This window comes from Notechis scutatus, unplaced genomic scaffold, assembly GCF_049901735.1.
Source record: "Notechis scutatus isolate UNSWTSFEM ecotype Mainland unplaced genomic scaffold, rNotScu1.2 NSCUSCF62, whole genome shotgun sequence".
Classification (NCBI taxonomy): Eukaryota; Metazoa; Chordata; class Lepidosauria; order Squamata; family Elapidae; genus Notechis; species Notechis scutatus.
In genome coordinates, this window is record NW_028263166.1 from 33,735 (window position 1) to 54,381 (window position 20,647).

General features: G+C 43.0%; 1 protein-coding gene and 1 long non-coding RNA gene across 3 annotated transcripts; one reads left to right on the plus strand and one right to left on the minus strand.

Annotated features, from left to right (window-relative positions):
- Positions 1-844: 844 nt before the first annotated feature.
- On the plus strand, positions 845-2,933 carry LOC148128463 (uncharacterized). 2 transcript variants are annotated; one of them, XR_015746391.1, is made up of 2 exons: positions 845-1,365; positions 2,685-2,933. It is a non-coding gene; the product is annotated as an uncharacterized LOC148128463 (long non-coding RNA). The 2 variants fall into 2 exon arrangements; XR_015746392.1 differs by lacking the exon at positions 845-1,365 and adding an exon at positions 1,631-1,844.
- Positions 2,934-5,359: 2,426 nt separating this feature from the next.
- LOC148128464 (vomeronasal type-2 receptor 26-like) lies at positions 5,360-12,342 on the minus strand. The gene is made up of 3 exons (XM_087949054.1): positions 11,983-12,342; positions 7,658-7,784; positions 5,360-6,796 (listed from the first exon to the last, which is right to left on the minus strand). Exons 1-3 carry the CDS (start codon positions 12,136-12,138, stop codon positions 6,111-6,113), a joined length of 969 nt encoding a protein of 322 aa, XP_087805180.1. The 5' UTR covers positions 12,139-12,342; the 3' UTR covers positions 5,360-6,110.
- Positions 12,343-20,647: the final 8,305 nt, after the last annotated feature.

Genomic DNA, 20,647 nt, shown 5'->3' on the forward strand with positions numbered 1-20,647 from the left:
GCGTACCAGCAGCTGCCAGTCGACGCTGAGACAGCAGAGGCGCAAACCATCGTAACCCACCGGGGGGCATTTTTATGCAAAAGACTCCAATTTGGAGTCAGCGTGGCACCAGGGGTATTCCAGAGCCTGATGGAGAGACTGTTACAAGGGATAAAAGGGGTGGTGCCCTACTTCGACGATGTGCTAGTGTTGGCTACAAATAAAACCCAATTAGAGAGCCGCCTACGGGAGGTCTTACAGAAATTCAAAGACACTGGGCTAAAACTGAAAAAAGAAAAATGCCAACTTTGCACAGAGAAAGTCGAGTTCCTGGGGTACCATCTAGACAAAAACGGAATCCACCCCACAGAAAAAAAAGGTTAAAGCCATAAAAGAAGCCCCTAGACCGCGAAATAAAACGGAACTGCAGGCTTTTCTTGGACTCATTAATTTTTACAATGTTTTCCTGCCCCAGAAGGCGACTACAGCGAAACCCCTCCATAGGCTGCTGGACAAAACAGCCACCTGGACCTGGGGGAAGCGGGAAGAAAGTGCCTTCAAACAAATAAAAGACCTATTAACATCAGACGCCGTCCTCATGCAATACAGCGAAACCCTACCGCTGACCGTGACCTGCGACGCCTCACCCTTTGGTGTCGGGGCAATCCTCGGACACACGCTGCCAGACGGGAAAGAAGCCACCCATTGCCTTCTTCTTAAGAACGCTGTCCAAGCCGGAGAGAAACTACAGCCAGCTGGACAAGGAGGCCCTAGCAGTAACCACCGGCGTGAAAAGTTCACTGGTCTCGCGTCTCTTATTGGAACCAATCTACCCGATCTAACACCTAGAATCTCTAGATAGCCACAAGCAAACAGTCCAACTCCCCTTGAATACCTGCTGCAATGCCTCAAATGAGACGTCGTCTCCAATTGTTGAATTCCCCTATGTTGAAATATGTTGTTAAATATGAGTGTTAAAAACAAAATCCACATTTTAGTCCAAACCCCTAGAAAACCACAATACCGGCATTTGCAGTAGTCAAGAAAAGTAGCAGACTGGTCATGCCATGCTTGCATCAAACTCTGCAGACTTTATCTTGGGAGTCTTCATCACTCAAGTTTGAAGTAAGACATTTTTGTGTAAGAGGGAACTTTTGGGCCCCAGAAGAAAGCATCTCTCCATCACTGCTTCTTTGGGGCATCTCTTTCCTCCAGCATGAAAAGTCTGGGCTTCTGGCCCAGCTCCTAAAAAGAGAAAATTAAAGTAGCTGTTCACCTCCTTTCAGGAATCTATGGGTATTTGCCTCCAAGTTTATTGAATTTAACACCAAGAAAGTACATAAGTTGTACAAGATGGCTAGCAAAAAGCAAGCCCAGGAACAGAAGGTAAGAACAGAGGTGTATGTGTGTGTGTGTGTGTGTGTGTGTGTGTTGTACGGTAGTATGGAAGGGATACAAATATAAATAAAGAGAAGGAAGGAAAGGGAACATTTTGTGCAAAAGAAAACCTCAGGAATGAGAGGAATTCTGGCTGAGACTTTTAGGTGGGACTGTGCTCTTTCCTCTTTCTTTCTTTCTTTCTTTCTTTCTTTCTTTCTTTCTTTCTTTCTTTCTTTCTTTCTTTCTTTCTTTCTTTCTTTCTTTCTTTCTTTCTTTCTTTCTTTCTTTCTTTCTTTCTTTCTTTCTTTCTTTCTTTGTTCCTGGCTCTGCCATTGCTGTGTTAAGAGCCAGGTGTTGGGTTGTAGAAGAGAGGAGGAGAAATCCTATCTTTAGGAGAGGGAAGACTGTCAATGCTCAGGGGACACAGGTTGGGGATCAAAGCCGTGGAGTCTTCTGGACACTCCTTGATGGGATTGGAATTCTCGGTGAGTCTCCAGCTCCTTTTTGAATTGGCCCTTTATTAACCAATCAGAATAGAGCTTGGAGGCCTTCTAGTCCAACCCCCTGCTCAAGCAGGAGACCCTATACTGGGGGTGGGATTCTACTGGTTCGGACCGGTTCTATAGAACTGGTTGTTATGATTCTGCACAGTTCGGAGAGCCGGCAAATTGTGCCCCTGGCTGGCCCCGCCCCTCTCCACCCTCCCCTCCCAGTCAGTCCTTATTGCGCCTGCCCGACATCACTGACTGCGTCCTTCACCCACCCGGTCACTCCTGAAGGAATCTTCAGGTTCTTTTTCCTTTCCCGATGATCAGCTGTGCCGGGATCCCCCTCGCTGTCTTACTGCTTTGCCCAGGACGCTTCCCTGAGGCCCAGGAGGCAAAAGGGGGTGTGGGATGTGTATGTATGCTGCGCGCCCCGCCCTGTGCTCCCTTTTGTGCCTTCTTGGGCCACAGAAAAGACTTCTGGGAGCAAAAACACCCCCAGGAGGCTTCCCTGAGGTCCAGGAGGCCCAAAAACAAGGGGGGATGCTGCAAAAAAGAAGAAGCCATGCCCACCCAGCCACACCCACATTTGAATCCCACCCCTGCCCTATACCATGTCAGACAAGTGGCTGTCCAATCCCCATTGATGGACTTACACCCTCTTCTTCTTCAAGTTGCCTGCTGAATGCAACTGTGGGGGTCCCTGGGGTGCCAAAAGGGGCTGGCCTAGCAAACGTTGATGATGAAGACATTTTGGGCCACAAATGAAGAGGTGGGCGGAAGAAAGCCTGAAAGCTTTCACTTTTCTTTCTGTTTGTTTGTTTTCATCCTTTCCTCTAGAAGAGGCCCTCCAATATTCTCCAGTCATCTCTCTCCTCCCCAGCTCTGGTTAATAAGACCCAAATCATTGTTACTGTTGGCCTTTTGAGTTTTCTGACAATGTTTTCAGAAGAAGAAGGAAGAGGCAATGAGTGGCAAGAAACTCCTGGGCCCAGCCGAGATATTCCGAGATATTCCGATATCTCCTGTCTCCTCACCCTTCCCAGATGCATGGACACCCACAAGAGAACCACCCACAGCCAAAGAGAAGACATTGCAGCCAAGCAGGTGAGTGGTTATCAGGCCCGGCCCAGATTGGACCTTCAGGAAAGAAAGACTCTCTCCATTTGCAGTCGAGTTGCATCTAGTAAAAGGTATGCTTTCACTAAAGTCAAGTGGTCACAGCGAAAGCAAAGCTACATCTGAGGATTCCTGCATAAACCGGTAATCTTCCCTTTTTCTCCCTGGTCATCTACAATCATGTCCACTGAAGGCCAATCATGCAGATAAGGAAGAAAAGTATTTATTTAAAAATATTTTAGGGAGGAAGCAGGGGAATCCCATCTCTTTGCTCACTCATGCCAGACCAACGCAACACTCTTGTATCATAACAAGCAAACATCTGCATCCAGTGGCTACACCATTACGTCTCCTTGCTGAATGGGTGTTGCCCACCATGAAACTGGGATGAAAAGGGCAGAGTTGGACCATGAAAATTAAGCAAATGAACTTGGATTGTTCTTGGTATAAACAAGTGATGGATTTTTCCAAGAAGTTCTAGCTTTGTGGTCTTTGGAGCCATCCAAGGAATAAGGCGGAAAGACAACAGGCAGCTGATAGAAAAAAGCAAAAGGGCCTAGAATGGCAAAATGACCATGTGTGAGATTTACTATGTGTTAAACTTACTGCACATTCCAAAAGATAAAATATGAGTGGACCGATGATCAGATTGATGTCCATGCTTGAAGCATAGAAAAACAAGGCTTTGTGTATATCTGGATGTCCTTTGGGTGTTGTGATGGTCAGATAGGGCTCACAGTTTAGGAGCAGACTGAGCTCACTTTCAAAGGTTCCCCTAAAACTTGCGTGTTGTCAATATACACAGCAAACACACCCTCACAATATGTCCCCTTCCCAAGAATGGGGACAGACCCACCATGGTGCACTCAAAATAGAAAGGGATCAGGATACGTTTTAGGATGGGAGACTTCTGTGGCCCCTGGACCTAAACCCAAGACAATGTTTCAGAGATTCCTTAGCTCAGGTGTTGTACAAAAAAAAAAAAAAACAGGGGCAGTCGGGCCTAAAGAAGGTGCATCCTGTAAAATGGCATTTCCAGAACCTTCCATCTCCGCCTTCATTCCTCAAATGAAACAATGGCATTGTTTATGGAGCCTACCCATCTTCTGGGAAACACACAGCCTAATTTTTTTGCATGAATTGCCGGTCAATTTGAGTGAGCTCCCTGACAATAATTGATTTAGGACTTGTTGGTTGTATCGGCCAAGATTCGGGAGGCTTTAAGTTCTAATCCTCCCTCAGGCAGGAAAACTTCCTGGGGGACTTTGAGCGGATCACCAGGAGACTTTTGAATTCCAGTCCCGCCTTAACTCTTATTGAATTTGGGGTGGGAAATTTGGAAACATTTTCTCAGATTAATGTGAGATACTAAAATTGGAGATTCCTAGAGTGTGAGATGGCCGAGTGTCCAATGTTGTGGGTAGTGATGGAGGAAAGTGAAATTATGGGATAATCGCTGTGGTGGGGATCAATTTTTTTTACTACTGGTTCTGTGGGCATGGCTTTGTGGGTGGGCTTTGTGGCATGGCTTGTGGGCTGGCAGTGGAAAGTTACTTCAAAAGCCCATTCCTTCCTCTCCCGACTAACCTGCTTTCCAGCTCCGTTCTCCTGTGCAGGGCAACCAATCCAGCCGATCAGCTGGGACTCAGTGGGAGGCAGAGAAGAGATGGGGGCGAGGCCAGTCAGAGGCGGTATTTGCCAGTTCTCCGAACCACTCAAAATTTCCACTACCAGTTCTCCACAACTGGTCAAAACCTACTGAATTCCACCTCTGGATAAACGCCTCTTCCATGTGGCACAAAGCCACAAGTCTCGGCCTTCTTCTACTGCTTGTGCAAGAACCAGAGGGATTTGTGTGAATCTTAGACTGACCTTCTTCTGATCCACCAGAGCTTTTCTTATCTCCTTAAAATGGAATTTGCAAAGGGATCCTATTCGCAGTTAGGAGCCTTTATGAGACATAAAAATTGATTCCCAATTGATCAGCAATCTCTGTGGTTGGAGAGCAGAGCAGCTTCCATGGGTGCCTCTTCCTAGAAACCTAGAAGTCCCCCCCCACTTATTCAGCCCCTTCTTGGACCTGGATGAACGTTATGCAGCATTGGAGGTTTGTGACCTGGTCAATGATGCGGCTGCCTTGAGACAGGATCCCTGCAACCTCCTCCTGGGAAGAGTCCCAAGGTCCCCTTTCTCTGGACATCTTCTCCAGCCCTTCACAGACAAGACAGGCTTGGAGGAGGAGCAGAGAAATGCTTTAGGTACAAATTGTAGAGTGGAAAATTAAAGAGCCTGAAAACGGCTATTTTATTTCTCTGGTTGATGAAAAAAAAAATATACAGTGGAAATTTCTTTACACACTTCATTTTTTATTTCCTTTTTTTTTTTTTTGCTGTGAAGTACATACAATCCCAAACTGAAATCCCAGACAGCTGTTCTGCTGAATTCTTTCTGCAAAGGAGGTTTTATCAGGAAATCAAGAAAGACTCATATAAGAGGGATGAAGATTTCCCTCCTCAGCTGGGAGCCAGTCAAGCATGGCATTTCACATCAATCTGGCATTTTTAGGGAGTGTGTCAGGCAACCAGGCTGGTGTTTGGTTCCCACAGCTTCCTCCTGACCTCTTTTCCTACACATTCTCTCACCACCCACCCATATGTTTAGCTGCTGTCAGTGGGAACAAGTGCGTCAATCGTTTTTTATAAGGTATCATGTTCAGTAGCTGTTGCTGAACAGCTGAATTCCTCTGAATTTTACAGCGGTCTCTTTAGCAATATTTATTGAAAGGGGAGAATTCCAGTCGTTCAACAATTCCCCATTTTGAAACATATAGATATCATTTTCTTTGACTCCTGCATACTATCAAAATGGAAATCAAATAAAAGAAACATTAAAAATTCTTCCACTATCATAATGATGTTATATCTCATGTTTTTACATTTGTTCTGGCTGTGAGATGCTCCTTTGTGTTCAGCTCTGGCCTCAGAAGGATAATGTAGCACTTGGGGATGAAGATGCAGCCCACCAGACCAGCACTGGAGGCCAGGATGGAGAAGACCTGCACAGCCACCATGTGTTTCCCTTTGGTGCTCAGGTAGGTGGGCACAAAAGTCACCCAGACACTGCAGAAGACCAGCATGCTGAAGGTGATCAACTTGGCTTCGTTGAAGGCCCCAGGCAGATTCCTGGCCAGGAAAGCCACCGTGAAGCAGACGGCAGCCAGGAAGCCCATGTAGCTGAGGGTGACGTAGAACATGACAACGGCCCCTTGGTTGCATTGCAGGATGATCTCTCCAGGCTGGGAGTGGAGGTCAGAGTCAGGGAAGGGGGAGAAACTCCCAGCCAGATGGAGCAGATGATAACTTGGACACCAGAAGAAGACAGGATGATGGAGTTGGCCAAGCTCTTCCCCAACCATCTCTTTGCTCGGTTTCCTGGTTTTGTGGCCAGGAAAGCCAGCACCACCATGATGGTTTTGGCCAAGAGAGAAGAAACGGCAACTGAGAAGATGATGCTGAAAACCGTTTGTCGGAGAAGGCAGGTGGCTTTCCTTGGTTGACCAATGAAGAGAGAAGGAGACAAGAAGCAAAGCAGGAGGGAGACCAGGAGGATGTAGGAGAGGTCCCGGTTGTTGGCTTTGACAAGGGGAGTTTCTCGGTATTTAATGAAGATGATTAAAACAAGGCCTGTGGTTAGGAACAAGAATAGGGCAAAAGAGACCAGGATGATGCCCAGAAGTTCTTCATAAGACAGGAAGGTTATAACTTTGGGGATACATTGGACTCTTTTTTTATTTGGGTATTTATCATCCGGACATTTGGTGCATTTTTCTGTATCTGAGAAAAAAAAACAACAACCCCATATTTCTTTGTCCTTTGCATTTCAAAATATATTGTACATTCTTTGGGAACAAGTGATTATCAGGAGCATTTTCTGGGATGGATTTCTTAATATTTCCAGAGACAAAAAATAACTTTATCACTTTTTTAAAAAAATATAGCTACAGTATATTTTTGATAGGCTATGAAATTGAGGGAAGCTTTGGACTTGAAAGATTTCCTTTGTAATGTTCAGAATATTGATAGGAACCTCCATTACTAAAGGAAAATAATGAATCAATTAATCTTTCTAGAGAAACTTACGTGCAAGATGGCAATTCTTGTCATACTTGCCTAAGAGGTGGCTGGCAGATCAAGTGACTGTTGCAAATAATTTGGAATGGCCATTGGAGCAGTGGTGATACGGGTGCAGACACATACAGGCATAACTATCCATGCCACCATATTGTGTATCTCGTACATCAGCAACACCTTTTCAGTGTTCCTCAAAGGGAACCCATGTAGACTGCATTGCAATCCTCCTTTCAGGAGGTGGACCTAAAACAATTCCTCGTGTTTCAAGGAACTCAGGTGTTCCTAGAGAAGTAAATGTGGAAGGAAGGACACATCCAACCTAAAAAGAAGAAATATTTTCTCTGGCAGTAGTAAAGCTTGTCCAATCTGCCACAGCCACCTCTCTCTATCCAGCCCTTCCTTCACAGTCTTTTTGCTCTTCTGTTTAGATAAGAAATGAGGCATTTTGGAAATAAACCAGAAACCAATTAAGCTTCAAAGTGTGTTTTAATTCACACTTTCATGACAATGCTATGGATGGATCCAGTTCCACCAGGCCTCCCATTTTCCTCTGGTGTCACCCACCTTTCTGAATGGAGAAGGTCCCCTCCGGACAAGGAATGCAGTCGTAGCAGCAAACTGGCTCTCCTTCTCGAGCCCTCTTGACAAATCCAGGATGACAACTTTCCACACATTCAGATTGAGGAAAGGACTGAGCAGAAAAAAATAAGATTGCCAAAGGAAATGTGTTAGGACTCTCCGTCCATGGAAAATGGAGGTAAAAATGGATATTAGACAAGATATAGATATTAGCCTCTGGTCTTCACTTAAGTAAATACAAAATCTCTCACTAATTACAAATGGTTGGAGATATAACTTCTGGAAGATTTTTCCTTTAGTTCCTCTCTTTTGCTTTTGGCATCTCACATTGCCCAAAAAAACAGGACTTTATTAAATAGAAAAGTCTGGAGAGATGGAACCAGGGGTGAGATTCTACTGGTTCTGTCCAGTTCTATAGAACCAGTTGTTATGATTCTGCGCAGTTCGGAGAACCGGCAAATTGCACCACTGACTGGCCCCGCCCGTCTCTGCCTGCCCCTCCCCTCCGCTCCCAGTCAGTCCTTATCGTGCATGCGCGGCATCGCCTGCAGCCTGCTTTTGCCCACTCGCCAGTCCAGCCATTGCTGCATGCCTTCCGCTGTGGCCCTGCCTGATCTCCCTGGGTGAGTGAGGCTCTGCAAGCTCTTGGGCCCAGTCACCTACCTGCCACTGCCGGTCACCTTTACCCCCCCACCCCACTTGCCTTTTGCTGCCACCACCCGCCCCCTCACCCCCAGCAGGTAAGGCCCAGTATCTGCGGTGAATCCAGGCGGGGGCGAGATGCAGACTGGTGGGGAGCCGAGCTACATTTCGCTGTACTGGAAGACATGTGGAGAGGCTCGTGTTCTCCTACTGCTGGGAGAGCAAGAGAGTCTTTCCTGGCACAGCTCCGGGCGGCAGAGAGAAACAGGATTCAAGCGGGCTGCTTCTCTGCCGCCCAGAGCCACCCATTTCCCTATTGGAGAGGAAGTTGCAAACTTTTTGCTGTGCCGGGAAAGACTCTCTTGCTTTCCCAGCAGCAGGAGAACATGAGCCTCTCCACCTGTCCTCCGGTACAGCGAAATTTAGCTGGGATTCACCACAGGTTCTGGGCCTTACCTGCTGGGGGTTAGGGGTCCAGGTGGCAGCAGCAAAAGGCAAGTGGGGTGGGGGTAAAGGTGACCGGCAGCCCGGTTGTACCCATGTGGGCAATAGGTGTCGTCATTTTGAAGTTGAGGGAGAATTTGGAGAAAGAGATGGAGAGTCCTACAGTGGCCGGCACAGGAGCGCCGTTGAGATGCGGGGAAGTGGCCTTCCGGTGGTCCAACCAGGTGTTCGGGCTGGAGGCGAGCCACAGGAAGTCAGAGCACTGACGAAAGGGGAACTGCCAGGGGGAGCTACCCTCTCCATGCTGAATTGAGACCATTTGGGGTAGTCCTAGGAATTGGGTGAGTCGAGGCGCAGCTCCTTGCCTTCTTAGCTCAGGGAATGGCCGTTTCCTGCAGGAGGAGGACTGCGGATGGGGGAGGTCTACCTGAGTGACTCCTCCGCCGTCTTCACCAGATTATTTGGACACTTACAAGCAAGCACAGCTAAAGGCACTGCTGTCACATGTCAGCCCAGACCTCACGCTGCGGCTCCGTAAAGCCAACACCAAAGAAGTGGGCAATCAGGTTAACCTGTGGTGCAATGCTCACTCGGATCTCGGCCGCTCCAGGTCATCCGACCTCAAAGCCCTTTGAGCTGCCGTTCCCAGGTTTCTACTCGCCTGTGCTTGGTCGCCTCCTCTTCACCTTGCTGAAGCGGCTGGCCCCCCCCCTCCTCGCCTGGCCTAAGAAGTGAGGGTGAGGGGGGATAGTGAAGGGCGGGTCCCTATCTTCCGATCTCTCTCCCACTCTGTTGTGTGTGTCTCCTGAAAGGGCATGGCCAAGCCAGCAAGTCTCCTTGGCGCTCTTTGTACTTCTTCATTTCTTCTTTTGGAATCAGACTGGCTGAACAATTGCCAGCCCGGTGGAAGCATCCCTTCGGGCGACTCCTCCTCCTCCTCCTCCTCCTCCTCTCATAACCGCCGTTGTGGCAGGGCGGGAGGGTGCATGCGCACGGGAGATGCTCCTCAAGCAAATGCCAAAGCACAGCAAAACCAGTATGGGGCGGGTGGCTGCTCACTTGAGGAGCGAGCATCTCCCCACACAACTGCACCCTCCTGATCCATCCACAGCTGCCGGGTGCAAGAGGAGGAGGAAGAGGAGGAGGAGGAGGGTCACCCGAATGGACGCTTCCACCGCGTCTGGCAATCGTTGTTCAGCCAGTCTGGATTCAAAAAGAAGAAATGAAAGAAGTAGCGAAGAGCGCCAAGGAGAGCTTGCTGGCTTGCAGGCTTCAGACACACACACACACACACACACACAGACACACACACACACACACAGAGTGGGGGAGAGAGAGGGGAAGATAGGGACCCGGCCACTTCGCTATCCCCCACCGTCACCCTTACCTTCTCGCACTGCTCCATTTTGTGAACCACCTATGGTTTAGTATCTCCTTCAAACTGGTGAGAATCCCACAAGGGCTGGGGAATGTGTCACTAAGAGCTTCAGGTTTGTTTGCTCCTTGTGCCCAAACTAGCAAAGAAAAAAGGGGAATTCTGTTGACCAGGGCCTGAATTCAGATGAATTTGAATCATGATTGGGTGGAGGTCCTTTTGGTCCCATTGGGAGAGAAGCTTCATCCTGCTTGGGGAAAAGTGTCCCCTGAAAGGGCCGGTTCATAGTTGGGGAGGTTCTTAAAGAGACCCGACCTGGTCAGACTTACCCATGCCTCTCTTTTACACACCACACACACACACACACACACACACACACACACACACACAGGGGGGGAGGGGAAGACAGGGAAAGAGGCAGAATAGAGAGAGAGATACAGAGAGATACAGAGAGGGGGAAGAGAGAGAAAAAGAGAGGGAAAGAGTGAAATAGAGGGAATGAGAGAAGAGGAAGAGAGAGACAAGAAAGGAAAGAGAAAGAAATAAAAGAGAGAAAGGAAGCAAAAGGAGGAAAATGGATAGACAAAGAAAGGGAGAGATGGAAGGAAGGGACAAAGAAAGAAAAAGAAAGAAAGAGATGGAGGGAGGAGAAAGTGAATGAGATATATGGATGGATAGATAAATACATGGAAGGAGGGAGGGAGAGAGAGAGAGAAAAAAGGAGAGGAAGGAAGGACACAAACCCTGGCTTCAGAAGACTCTTTGAAGCAGCACAGCAATCTAGGGCTGGGCTGCAAGGGATCTCGGAGGTCATCTAGTCCAACCCCCTGCTCCAGCAGGAGATCCTTACAGAATCAAAGAATAGCAGGATCAGAAGGCTGTGTGCGCGTGTGTGTTTGTGTGTTTGTGTTTATGGTTGTCAAAACTCCAAAAACAGGTCAAGGAGCTCTGGGGAGATCAGTCATAAATTAGAACACTTGCTAAGCAACTGGCCATTAAGCAAGGACCACTTGTATTTGGTTTGCCAGTCACATGGCCACATGGCCATGCCCATCTGGTCACGTGACCATCAAGCCACGCCCACAAATTAAGCCACGCCCACAGAACCGGGTTGTTACAAAATTTGAATCCCACCCCTGGATGGAACTGAGAAAAGATTTCAGCATTAAGTGATAACCAGCCGGTTCCTTCTCATGACCCCATTAACACGCATTTCTCCCCTCTTCTCACACCCATAATTTTAAGGTGTGATATCAGAACAATCTTGATAATTTCAGGTGAACTGAAAGCCTTGGAGCTGCTTCCTAGGAGCAGAAGGCCCATTGCTCCATCCCAGGGAGGGTGAAAGGGAGGCATGGAGAGCTCTGGCCAGGTCCGGCCTCCTTAAGAGCCTCCCAGATTATGGAGCTGCCCCTTCAGGGGACACTTTTCCCCAAGCAGGACGAGAAGAAGCTTCTTTCCCCAATGGGGCCAAAAGGGACCTCCGTCCAATCACGATTCAATCCCATCCGATACAGTCCAAGCCTGGATTCAGGCCCCGGTCAGCAGAATTGCCGCCTTCGTTGCTCTTCTGGGCACAAGGAGCAAACCACCAGAAGCTACTAGGGACACATTCCCCAGCCCTTGTGGGATTCTCACCCGTTTGATGGAGACCCTTAATTGTACGTGGTCCACAAAATGGAACAATACCGATGCCTCCCAAGCAGCCTAAGGGAAAAAATCCGGTTTCTACTGCCCAGATTCAATTCTCGGTGAAGGTCAACCACCTTTGGGGAATAGCATCAGCCCTCTTGAAATGGGACCTCAGGCTTTTTGAAAAATGGAGAGAAGACACCAAACTTTCTCCTACCTTGTTGAGCAACTTTAGCCGTGAAAGAACATTTTTTCTGATATAAAGTCTCTGTCTTTCAAAATACGCCACAGTCTCTCTCCTGGGATCATCCCTGGGAAGAACGAAGAAGCCCAAAATGCTCACATTTGCTGCTACCTCTCCATTTGGGTCCATGTACAATTCAATCTCCGAAATATTGACAAACTCATTCTTCTCCAGGAAAGGATGGAACTAGAATGGGAACATGCAGCAATTTTAAAAGCAGAAAACTTTGTTTCTTATCCCAGACGCTTTTTCAATATTTAATCTTTCTTCTGTAGTTGTCTAATTTACAGACATGCTTCATTAGGAAAATGGGTGTTACAACTATCTTACAAGTGAAGGGAAAAAGTTCATAAAAATTTGTCGATCATATTTTGACAATATAGATTTTGACAAAATATAGTTGAACAACAGAAAAAAGGAGATTTATGAACTCCCTGAAAGCAACAGGTTGGTTATCAGTGTTAGGAATAACATAGGTTACCTAACGTAGTTTGGGTAAAAAATAATATATATAAACTATGATAGTGAATTTAAGTTTGTGTCACTTTAAACAGCAAAGCATGTAATTTCGGGTGCGGTGGTAAAACCGCCATAAGAGGGAGCAAGAAAACCTGCTAGCTTACTGTATTGCTGGCTTACTGGATTGCTTGCTGACGATGATGGATTGTTAACTGCGTGTTATCTGCTGTTGCTGAAGGAAGAAAAGGAGGTTTTATTTCTTCATATCTCTACTGCGAAGAGATATATTACTGGACTGATATTTGTAAGTTTACCTACCTCTTTTTCGACACTGGATTTTGCAACTAAATAATCCCCGGATGGACTGAACTAGTGTATGATATATGGACTGTTTGACTATGCTATAAATCTTACTGGAATAAACTATTTAACTAGTACATTGTATCTGTTTTACTGAGTGTAAGCTACAACAACGTTTATCTCACATATTTGCCTGCCTGCCTGACTGCCGTGCGATTCTGCTAGGGTGTATATCCCTAACACTGGTTATGGGCCCAGCTGCACAGTCAGACTAACCAGGATATAACAGGCTTATATAAAGTGAGAGTTTGTGTAGTTACACAATACTGTAAACAGACAGCTGTGTTCTATTAATTATAGTTTAATATCCAGAAAAGATGGCACAAGTCAATTTACAAAGTTTGTCTCTAATATCCAAACTGGATGGAACAAACTATGTTTCATGGTCTATGAAATGCAGCCTACTTCTACGCAGAGAAGGTTTGTGGAGTATAATTCAAAACCCACCAGAGGTAGATGCATGGGATCTGGAAGATGAGGATGATGCCCAGAAAATACAATAATATAAACTGAAGAATGAGCAAGCTCTCTGTTTAATAGGACTAACACTCTGTGACCAGCAGCTTGTCCATATTCGTGGAGAAGAAACAGCTGCAAAATGTTGGGAGAATTTAAAGAAGATTTATGTTCGAGACAGTGTAGGAGCACATATAAATCTTACACGGAAACTGTTCAGAACACATCTTCAAAAGAATGGAGACATGTTGAGTCATTTAAACATAATGAAGAGAATTTTTCAGGAACTGCATGAAAAAGAACTTATCTTCACAGAACTCCATCAGGTTTATATAATTTTGTCTTCGTTAGATGAGAGTTATGACGACTATGTAACTTCATTGGAAGTACTGCCAAAAGATAACCTCACATTAACTGACATTACTGGCAGATTAATTGAAGAAGCCAGGAGAAGGCTTGAAAGGGATCAACTCAAAGGAACCACAAGAAGATAAAGAATCTACGACAGCCTATACAATTAGAAAATGTTTTAATTGTGGAGGAAAAGGACATTTGGCTAGATTCTGCAAGAAAGGAAAACGCAACAATGCCAGCCAAAATGCTAAAAGGCATCAAAAGGATGAAAATGCTTAGAGTTAGCCATGTATAGCAACAAAACTGTGAATAATAATTTATGGGTTGTAGATAGTGGAGCATCGCACTGCATAACGAAAGATAAGAAAAGATTTGTTAAGATGTCCACGAGTTCACAGCAGATATCGTTAGCTAATGGCTGGAAAATGAAAGCAAAATGTGAAGGTATTGCACATTGTTCTTGCATAAAAGAAAATGTAAAAATGTTATATGTACCACAACTTAAGTTTAATTTGCTTTCGGTTAGAGTTTTGTTAAACTAGGTTATGTAGTTACCTTTAGGGGAGAAAACTGCATAATAGAAAAGGAAGGTAAAAAGTGACTGCAACTTTAAAAGGTGAATTGTATGTGTTAAATGATAATTCATTAGAGGTAGCTAACACAGTATATAATAATGTTAAACCTCATGATGAATGCATACATTTGTTACACAGACGTTTAGGGCATATAAATTTTAAAATGCTCAAGCAAACGGTTGAACTGTCTGAAGGTATAAAACTGAAGCCTTGCAGTAAGTATTTGCACTGCAATACTTGTAGTCAAGAAAAAGCAAGGTAATACCAGCAAATAGAATTAATGGATTTAAAACTAAGGAACCTCTAGAGGTCGTATTTGCTGATATTATAGGTCCTAAAAAACCAAGTGTGGGAGGTGCTCGTTATATACTAAGTATAATGGATCATTATTCCAGATATGGTTTCTGTTATTTAATGAAGAGTAAAACGGAAACATATCAGAATTTCTTTAATTGGTTGAAGTTTGCAGAAAGAAAAACTAAAAGGAAACTAGTAACTCTTGTAACTGATAATGGTACGAATTTATAAATAATAAATTCCAAAATAGACTGAAGATGGCAGGTGTTGAACATAAAAAATCTGCACCATATATAGGCCACAACATAATTCCTTTATAGAAAGACGAGGCCAAACAATACAGGCAATGGCTCGTACTATGTTGTCGGATTCAGGATTATCTGAAACTTTGTGGGGAGAAGCAATAATGTGTGGTAATCATATATTGAATAATGTTGTTAACTCAACAACAGGTGAATTACCATTCACACGGTGGCATGGTAGAAAACCTGACCTAAGCTACATGCACACATTTGGAGCACCAGCATGGGTGCATATTCCTACACAACTGAGACATAAGGGGCAGCATAGGGCTAAAAAGTTATTCTTTGTAGGTTATGAATCTAATCACAAATCATACAGATTCTGGGAAAAAGGTACATCTAGAGTTTACTGTAGTGCTAGTGCACAATTCCTTGAACATGTAGGATGGGAAAAACTGGAGCAAGATTCAAGCAAGGATGTAATCATAGAAACCTACAAAAAACCAAAATCACATATCAGTAATAAGAAGAGTACAATTAAAGAGGAAGTACAGGAAGAGCACATAGGACCAGAACAGGAAGAAATAGGTGAAGAGGAAGAAAAAGATAACCAGGAACAGGTAGTACATGAAAGTCCACCTGTAAGCCCTGTAATACCTAGACGGTCAACACGTGAAACCAGACCACCTGACAGGTACCAAGCAAGTGTAGTTTGCCAAGTTAGTAAGGTTCCAACTACTGTTGAAGAACTTAAAATGTATCCAGTAAAGAACAGGAAAATTGGCAAAAAGCAATGGAGAAAGAATTAAATTCATTGAAACAAATGGAAGTTTATAAAAATGTTAAATTACCTCCAGGTGAAAAGTCCATTGGCTGTAAATGGATATTTAAATTAAAAACAGGTAAAAATGGGACTGTTACCCATAAGGCTAGGTTGGTAGCTCAAGGATTTAATCAAACTGCATGTGATTATGATGAAGTATTTGCACCAGTCTAAAAGCAACAACCTTGAGAGCAGCTTTAGTGTGGGCAGCTAAGAATAACTATATTATAAATCACTTAGATGTAGAAACTGCCTATCTGCATGCACCATTGCAGCACACTCTATACTTAAAGAAACCTGTAGGAATTAAGGATGATAAAAATAATAATGACTGTTGGAAGCTTAAAAAGAGTCTCTATGGATTAAAACAATCTGATTACGAATGGAACCAATATATTGTTAAGGAGTTAAACAATATAGGGTTTAAAGCAGGTTTAGCTGATCCATGTGTATTTAAGAAAGAGACAAATGGAACAGTGTCATTATTATTGTTGTTCACTGATGATATTGCCTTAATTACAAAAAACTAATAATGAAGCTACTGAAATAATATCATTATTAGGTAAGAGGATAAAATTAAAGCAATTAGGAGAGATAAAACAGTATCTAGGATTGACAATAAATAAAACCAAAAGTGGCTATAAGATATCTCAAGAGGATAAGATTTATCAATTACTAAAAACATACAAGATGGAACTTTGTAAACCGGCAAAAACTCCAATGAGTCAGGAATTTAGTCACACTGATGTTCAAAGTCCAAAATTCGATAAAACTATCTATCAATCGCTAATTGGTAGTTTATCGTATATTAGTAATTGGTCAAGGCCAGATATTGCATATAGCATTAATCAATTGGCAAGATTCAACGCTGAACCCACTGAACAACACTGGCAAGCACAAACGTATATTAAGATATCTTAAAAGGACAATGCACTATGCATTGTATTTGGAGCCAAAAGATGATCTGATTTTAAGTGCATATGCTGATGCAAGTTTTGCAACAGACATAAACACTAGGAAATCAACTTCAGGTATGGCTATGATGTTAGGAAAAGCACTGATTGGTTGGAGGTCAATTAGACAGCAACACATAAGTATGTCCACAATGGAAGCAGAATTTTCATGTCTATCTTTATTATGTACTGATTTAATTCTGTATAAACAGTTGTTATTAGATATGGGAATAGCTGTTAATTATTCTATTGTAGTTTATGAGGACAATCAAGCAGCCATACGGTTGGCTACAAATATTGCTGTAAAAACGAGATCTAAGCATACAGATCTTAGATATCTGAATGTAAGGCAATCTGTAAAAAATGGTTTAATAAGATTGGAATATTGCATTACTGAAGAAAATATTGCCGATCAGTTTACAAAAGCCCAAGGTGCAGTAAAGCACAAAGAAAGTTGTGACAACTATGGTTTGATGATGTAAATAGATATATATATTATTATTATTATTATTATTTTTTAAACAAGTTTTATTAATTTTTAAAACACACAAGTCATCATTTTCCATTTCATGTTTAAACCTTTTTCCATTATAAATTTAACAAGTCAGGTAAACTATAATTCTATTTTAAACCATTTCCATATAAACATACAAAAACCTCTTATCCAATTTCCCTTTATTTCTCTTCACTCTTATTCAATTTTATTATTATAATTTCATCTGCTTCTTTCTGACTTAGTTACCATTATTCTCATTCTGTATTTCTACAAGGTTTTATTAATTTCCCCCCCCAAAAAAACAACATAATCACACACACAAAACATATAAAAGATCTTTTTGGAAAGTAACTTGGACCCAGGTATCTCTCTTTTCATGGACTTCAATTATATTCAGGCTCACCTTACATATCATTACTTATTTTATTTACCATTCTAAGTCTTCTATATTAACTTCTCCACATATTTCACTCTTCTTGATTCTATCTTAATTAATCATCTTAATTTGAGTCATTATATTTATATCTTTTGTCCATTCTCTATTATACCTTTGTCTCATTCCTTTTAAAAAAAAAGAAATTTCTCCTGAAATCACTAATCAGAGTATGATGCCTTTCTATCCCCCCACTAAATTAATCAAATTAATCTTTAAAATACCCAATCCGATTTTGCTAGGTACATTCTAACTGAATAATACATCTAAAACAATTAAATACATAGTTAAACAATAGATTAAAATATTAAAAACAAAATACTATAATGAAGGTTTTATAATAACATCAATACCATAATCTTCATAAACTCTTTAATTAAAGTTTAATATTCTAAATCTCCCCTCATATTATATTTTCAAACCAATCATTATTAACATTCCAACATTTTAATCTCTTATCAACTCTCAAGCCATTTAAATTTTCTATTTCTGATACAATACTACAATATCATCTTATGTACCTTGCAAAATCTCTTTGAAGAAATTATACTTATCCTTTATCTCTAAAAAAAATTTCTTTTTTCTCATTTAATTTCAAAACTTTGTAACTTTTCTCCACCTTTTCCCTTTCTTTCTTCCCCCAACAAACCTTTCTAGCCCCCCTTCTAGCCCCCCTTCTTCTAGCCTCTGCCTTGCTGGTTTCCCTTCTCTGTCGCATTCCTCTTCCCTTTTGTTTACCATCCTTATATTGATTTTGCACTTTGTTTTTCCCTTTCTTAAATGTTTTGTTAAATCTTAAGTCCTTTATTTCTCTTCTTTTTCCTCTTCCTTCCCTCTTGGTCGAGTTCTGAGATTTATTAAAGATGGCTTCCTTTCTTTGTTCTTCTTCTGCTGTCTTCATCTGTTGTAATGTTTGTTGATAATTAATAAGCGCCATTTCTAAAAAAAGAAAAGTGGGGATTTCCGGTTTGTCGGCTTCGCGAGCGGCAGGGATTTGCGAAGCTGCGTGATCCCTGCCGCGCTAGCCGTTTTTGGGGCTCCGACCCAGACGGGTGCGGAGCTAGGCTGCCCTGCAGGGGCAGCTGAAGGTAGGGGGGATCCGGAGAAGGGTTTGGGGGTGTTGCAGACCCCCTCCCCGGCCGGCAGAACCCCCTTTTCCCAGGACGGTGCAGCGGCGGTCCGTAATGGCCGCCACAAAGAAGCTGGCAGCCGGGTAAGAATGCGCAGGAGGAAGTGGAGAAAGTACTTGAGAAGAGAAAGTTTTTCTTGGTTCCTAGGACTCTAAGACATATTTAACAAAATTCCTGAAAAGCATGACTTTCTGAATGATACCTTCGAGAAGAGGAAAAAGGCGGCAGTTTAATGGTGCTGAAAGGATAGCTTACCCTCTTTTTTTACGGAATAAAAAGTGAACATTAAGAAACCTATTTTTTTTAGGTGAAAACTGGCTCTAAGCGGTGAGTGGGAAAAGAGGGGAATTAAAAAAAATATTTGTATGCTAAGACTTTGTTGGAGGAGATGCCTTAAGGATTGAAAGTCTAAAATATATTGTAATAAGACTTTAAGAAACAGATTTGGACTTTCCTTTTCTTTAATTGATACTACCCCAGGAGGTGAGAGTTGGAACTCTGCCTTGGTTTGGACTGACTGAGAACTTTGGGATTGTCTTATTTTTCCTTTGGAATATTCTGGCTGTTGTAAGAGAAAAGAAAAGAAAAGATTTATAATGGCTTCTTCTATCGAGGAACTGAGAAAAGACTATGAGCAAGCAAAACAAAATGGTAAAGCTGGTTTGAAAGAATAGATATATATATTATTATATTACCCAAAAGGGGAGAATGTTAGGAATAACATAGGTTACCTAACTTAGTTTGGGTAAAATAATATATATAGATTATGATAGTGTTTTGTCACTTTAAATGCAGAACATGTAATTTTGGGTGCGGTTGTAAAACCACCATAAGAGGCAGCAAGAGAACCTTGCTAGCTTACTGTTTGCTGGTTTACTGGATTCCTTGCTGACGATGATGGATTGTTAACTGCGTGTTATTTACTGTTGCTGAAAGAAGAGTTTTTACTTCTTCTTATCTCATACTGCGAAGAGATAAATTACTGGACTGATATTGTAAGTTTAATTGAACTCTTTTTCGACACTGGACTTTGCAACTGATTAATCCCTGAACGGACTGAACTAAGTGTATGATATATGGACTGTTTGACTATGCTATAAATCTTAGCTCAAGCGTACCAACAGCTACCCGTTGATGTGGAAACTGCGGAAGCACAAACTATCGTTACGCATAGAGGCGCTTTTAAGTGTAAAAGACTCCAATTCGGGGTGAGCGTAGCTCCGGGAATTTTTCAAAGTTTGATGGAGAGACTTTTACAGGGCATCAAAGGGGTCGTGCCATATTTTGATGATGTATTAATTGCTGCCCCTAACAGAGATATCTTAGAGAAGCGTCTCAGAATGGTTCTACGGAAATTTAAAGATGCTGGCCTTAAGGTTAAAAAAAAAAATGTCAACTATGCACTGAGAGGGTGGAGTTCCTTGGATACCTCCTCGATAGCCAAGGGATCCATCCTACTGAGAATAAACTTAAAGCGATTAAAAACGCCCCAACGCCTCAGAACAAAACAGACCTCCAAGCCTTTCTGGGGCTCATTAACTTTTACAACATCTTTCTGCCCCAGAAGGCGACCGTAGCTGAGCCCTTACATCGTCTCCTTGACAAAAGAGCAACCTGGGTCTGGGGACGTCGAGAAGAACGCGCCTTCCAACAAGTTAAGGACTTGCTAACCTCGGACGCTGTATTGATGCAGTATAACGAGACTTTGCCTTTAACAATTACCTGCGACGCTTCACCGTTTGGAGTGGGAGCAATCCTGAGTCATGTACTACCAAACGGAAATGAAGCACCTATTGCATTTTTCTCTCGAACATTGTCAAAAACTGAAAGGAACTATAGTCAACTCGATAAAGAGGCCCTTGCTGTTGTATCTGCTGTGAAGCGGTTTCACGAGTATGTGTATGGTCGAGCATTTACTATAATAACGGATCACAAACCGTTACTGGGTATTATAGCAGGGGACAAACCAACCCCCAATATATTGTCGCCAAGAATGACTCGTTGGTCCGAGTTCCTGGCGGCCTACAATTATCTGTTGGAACATAGACTGGGGAAGGCCA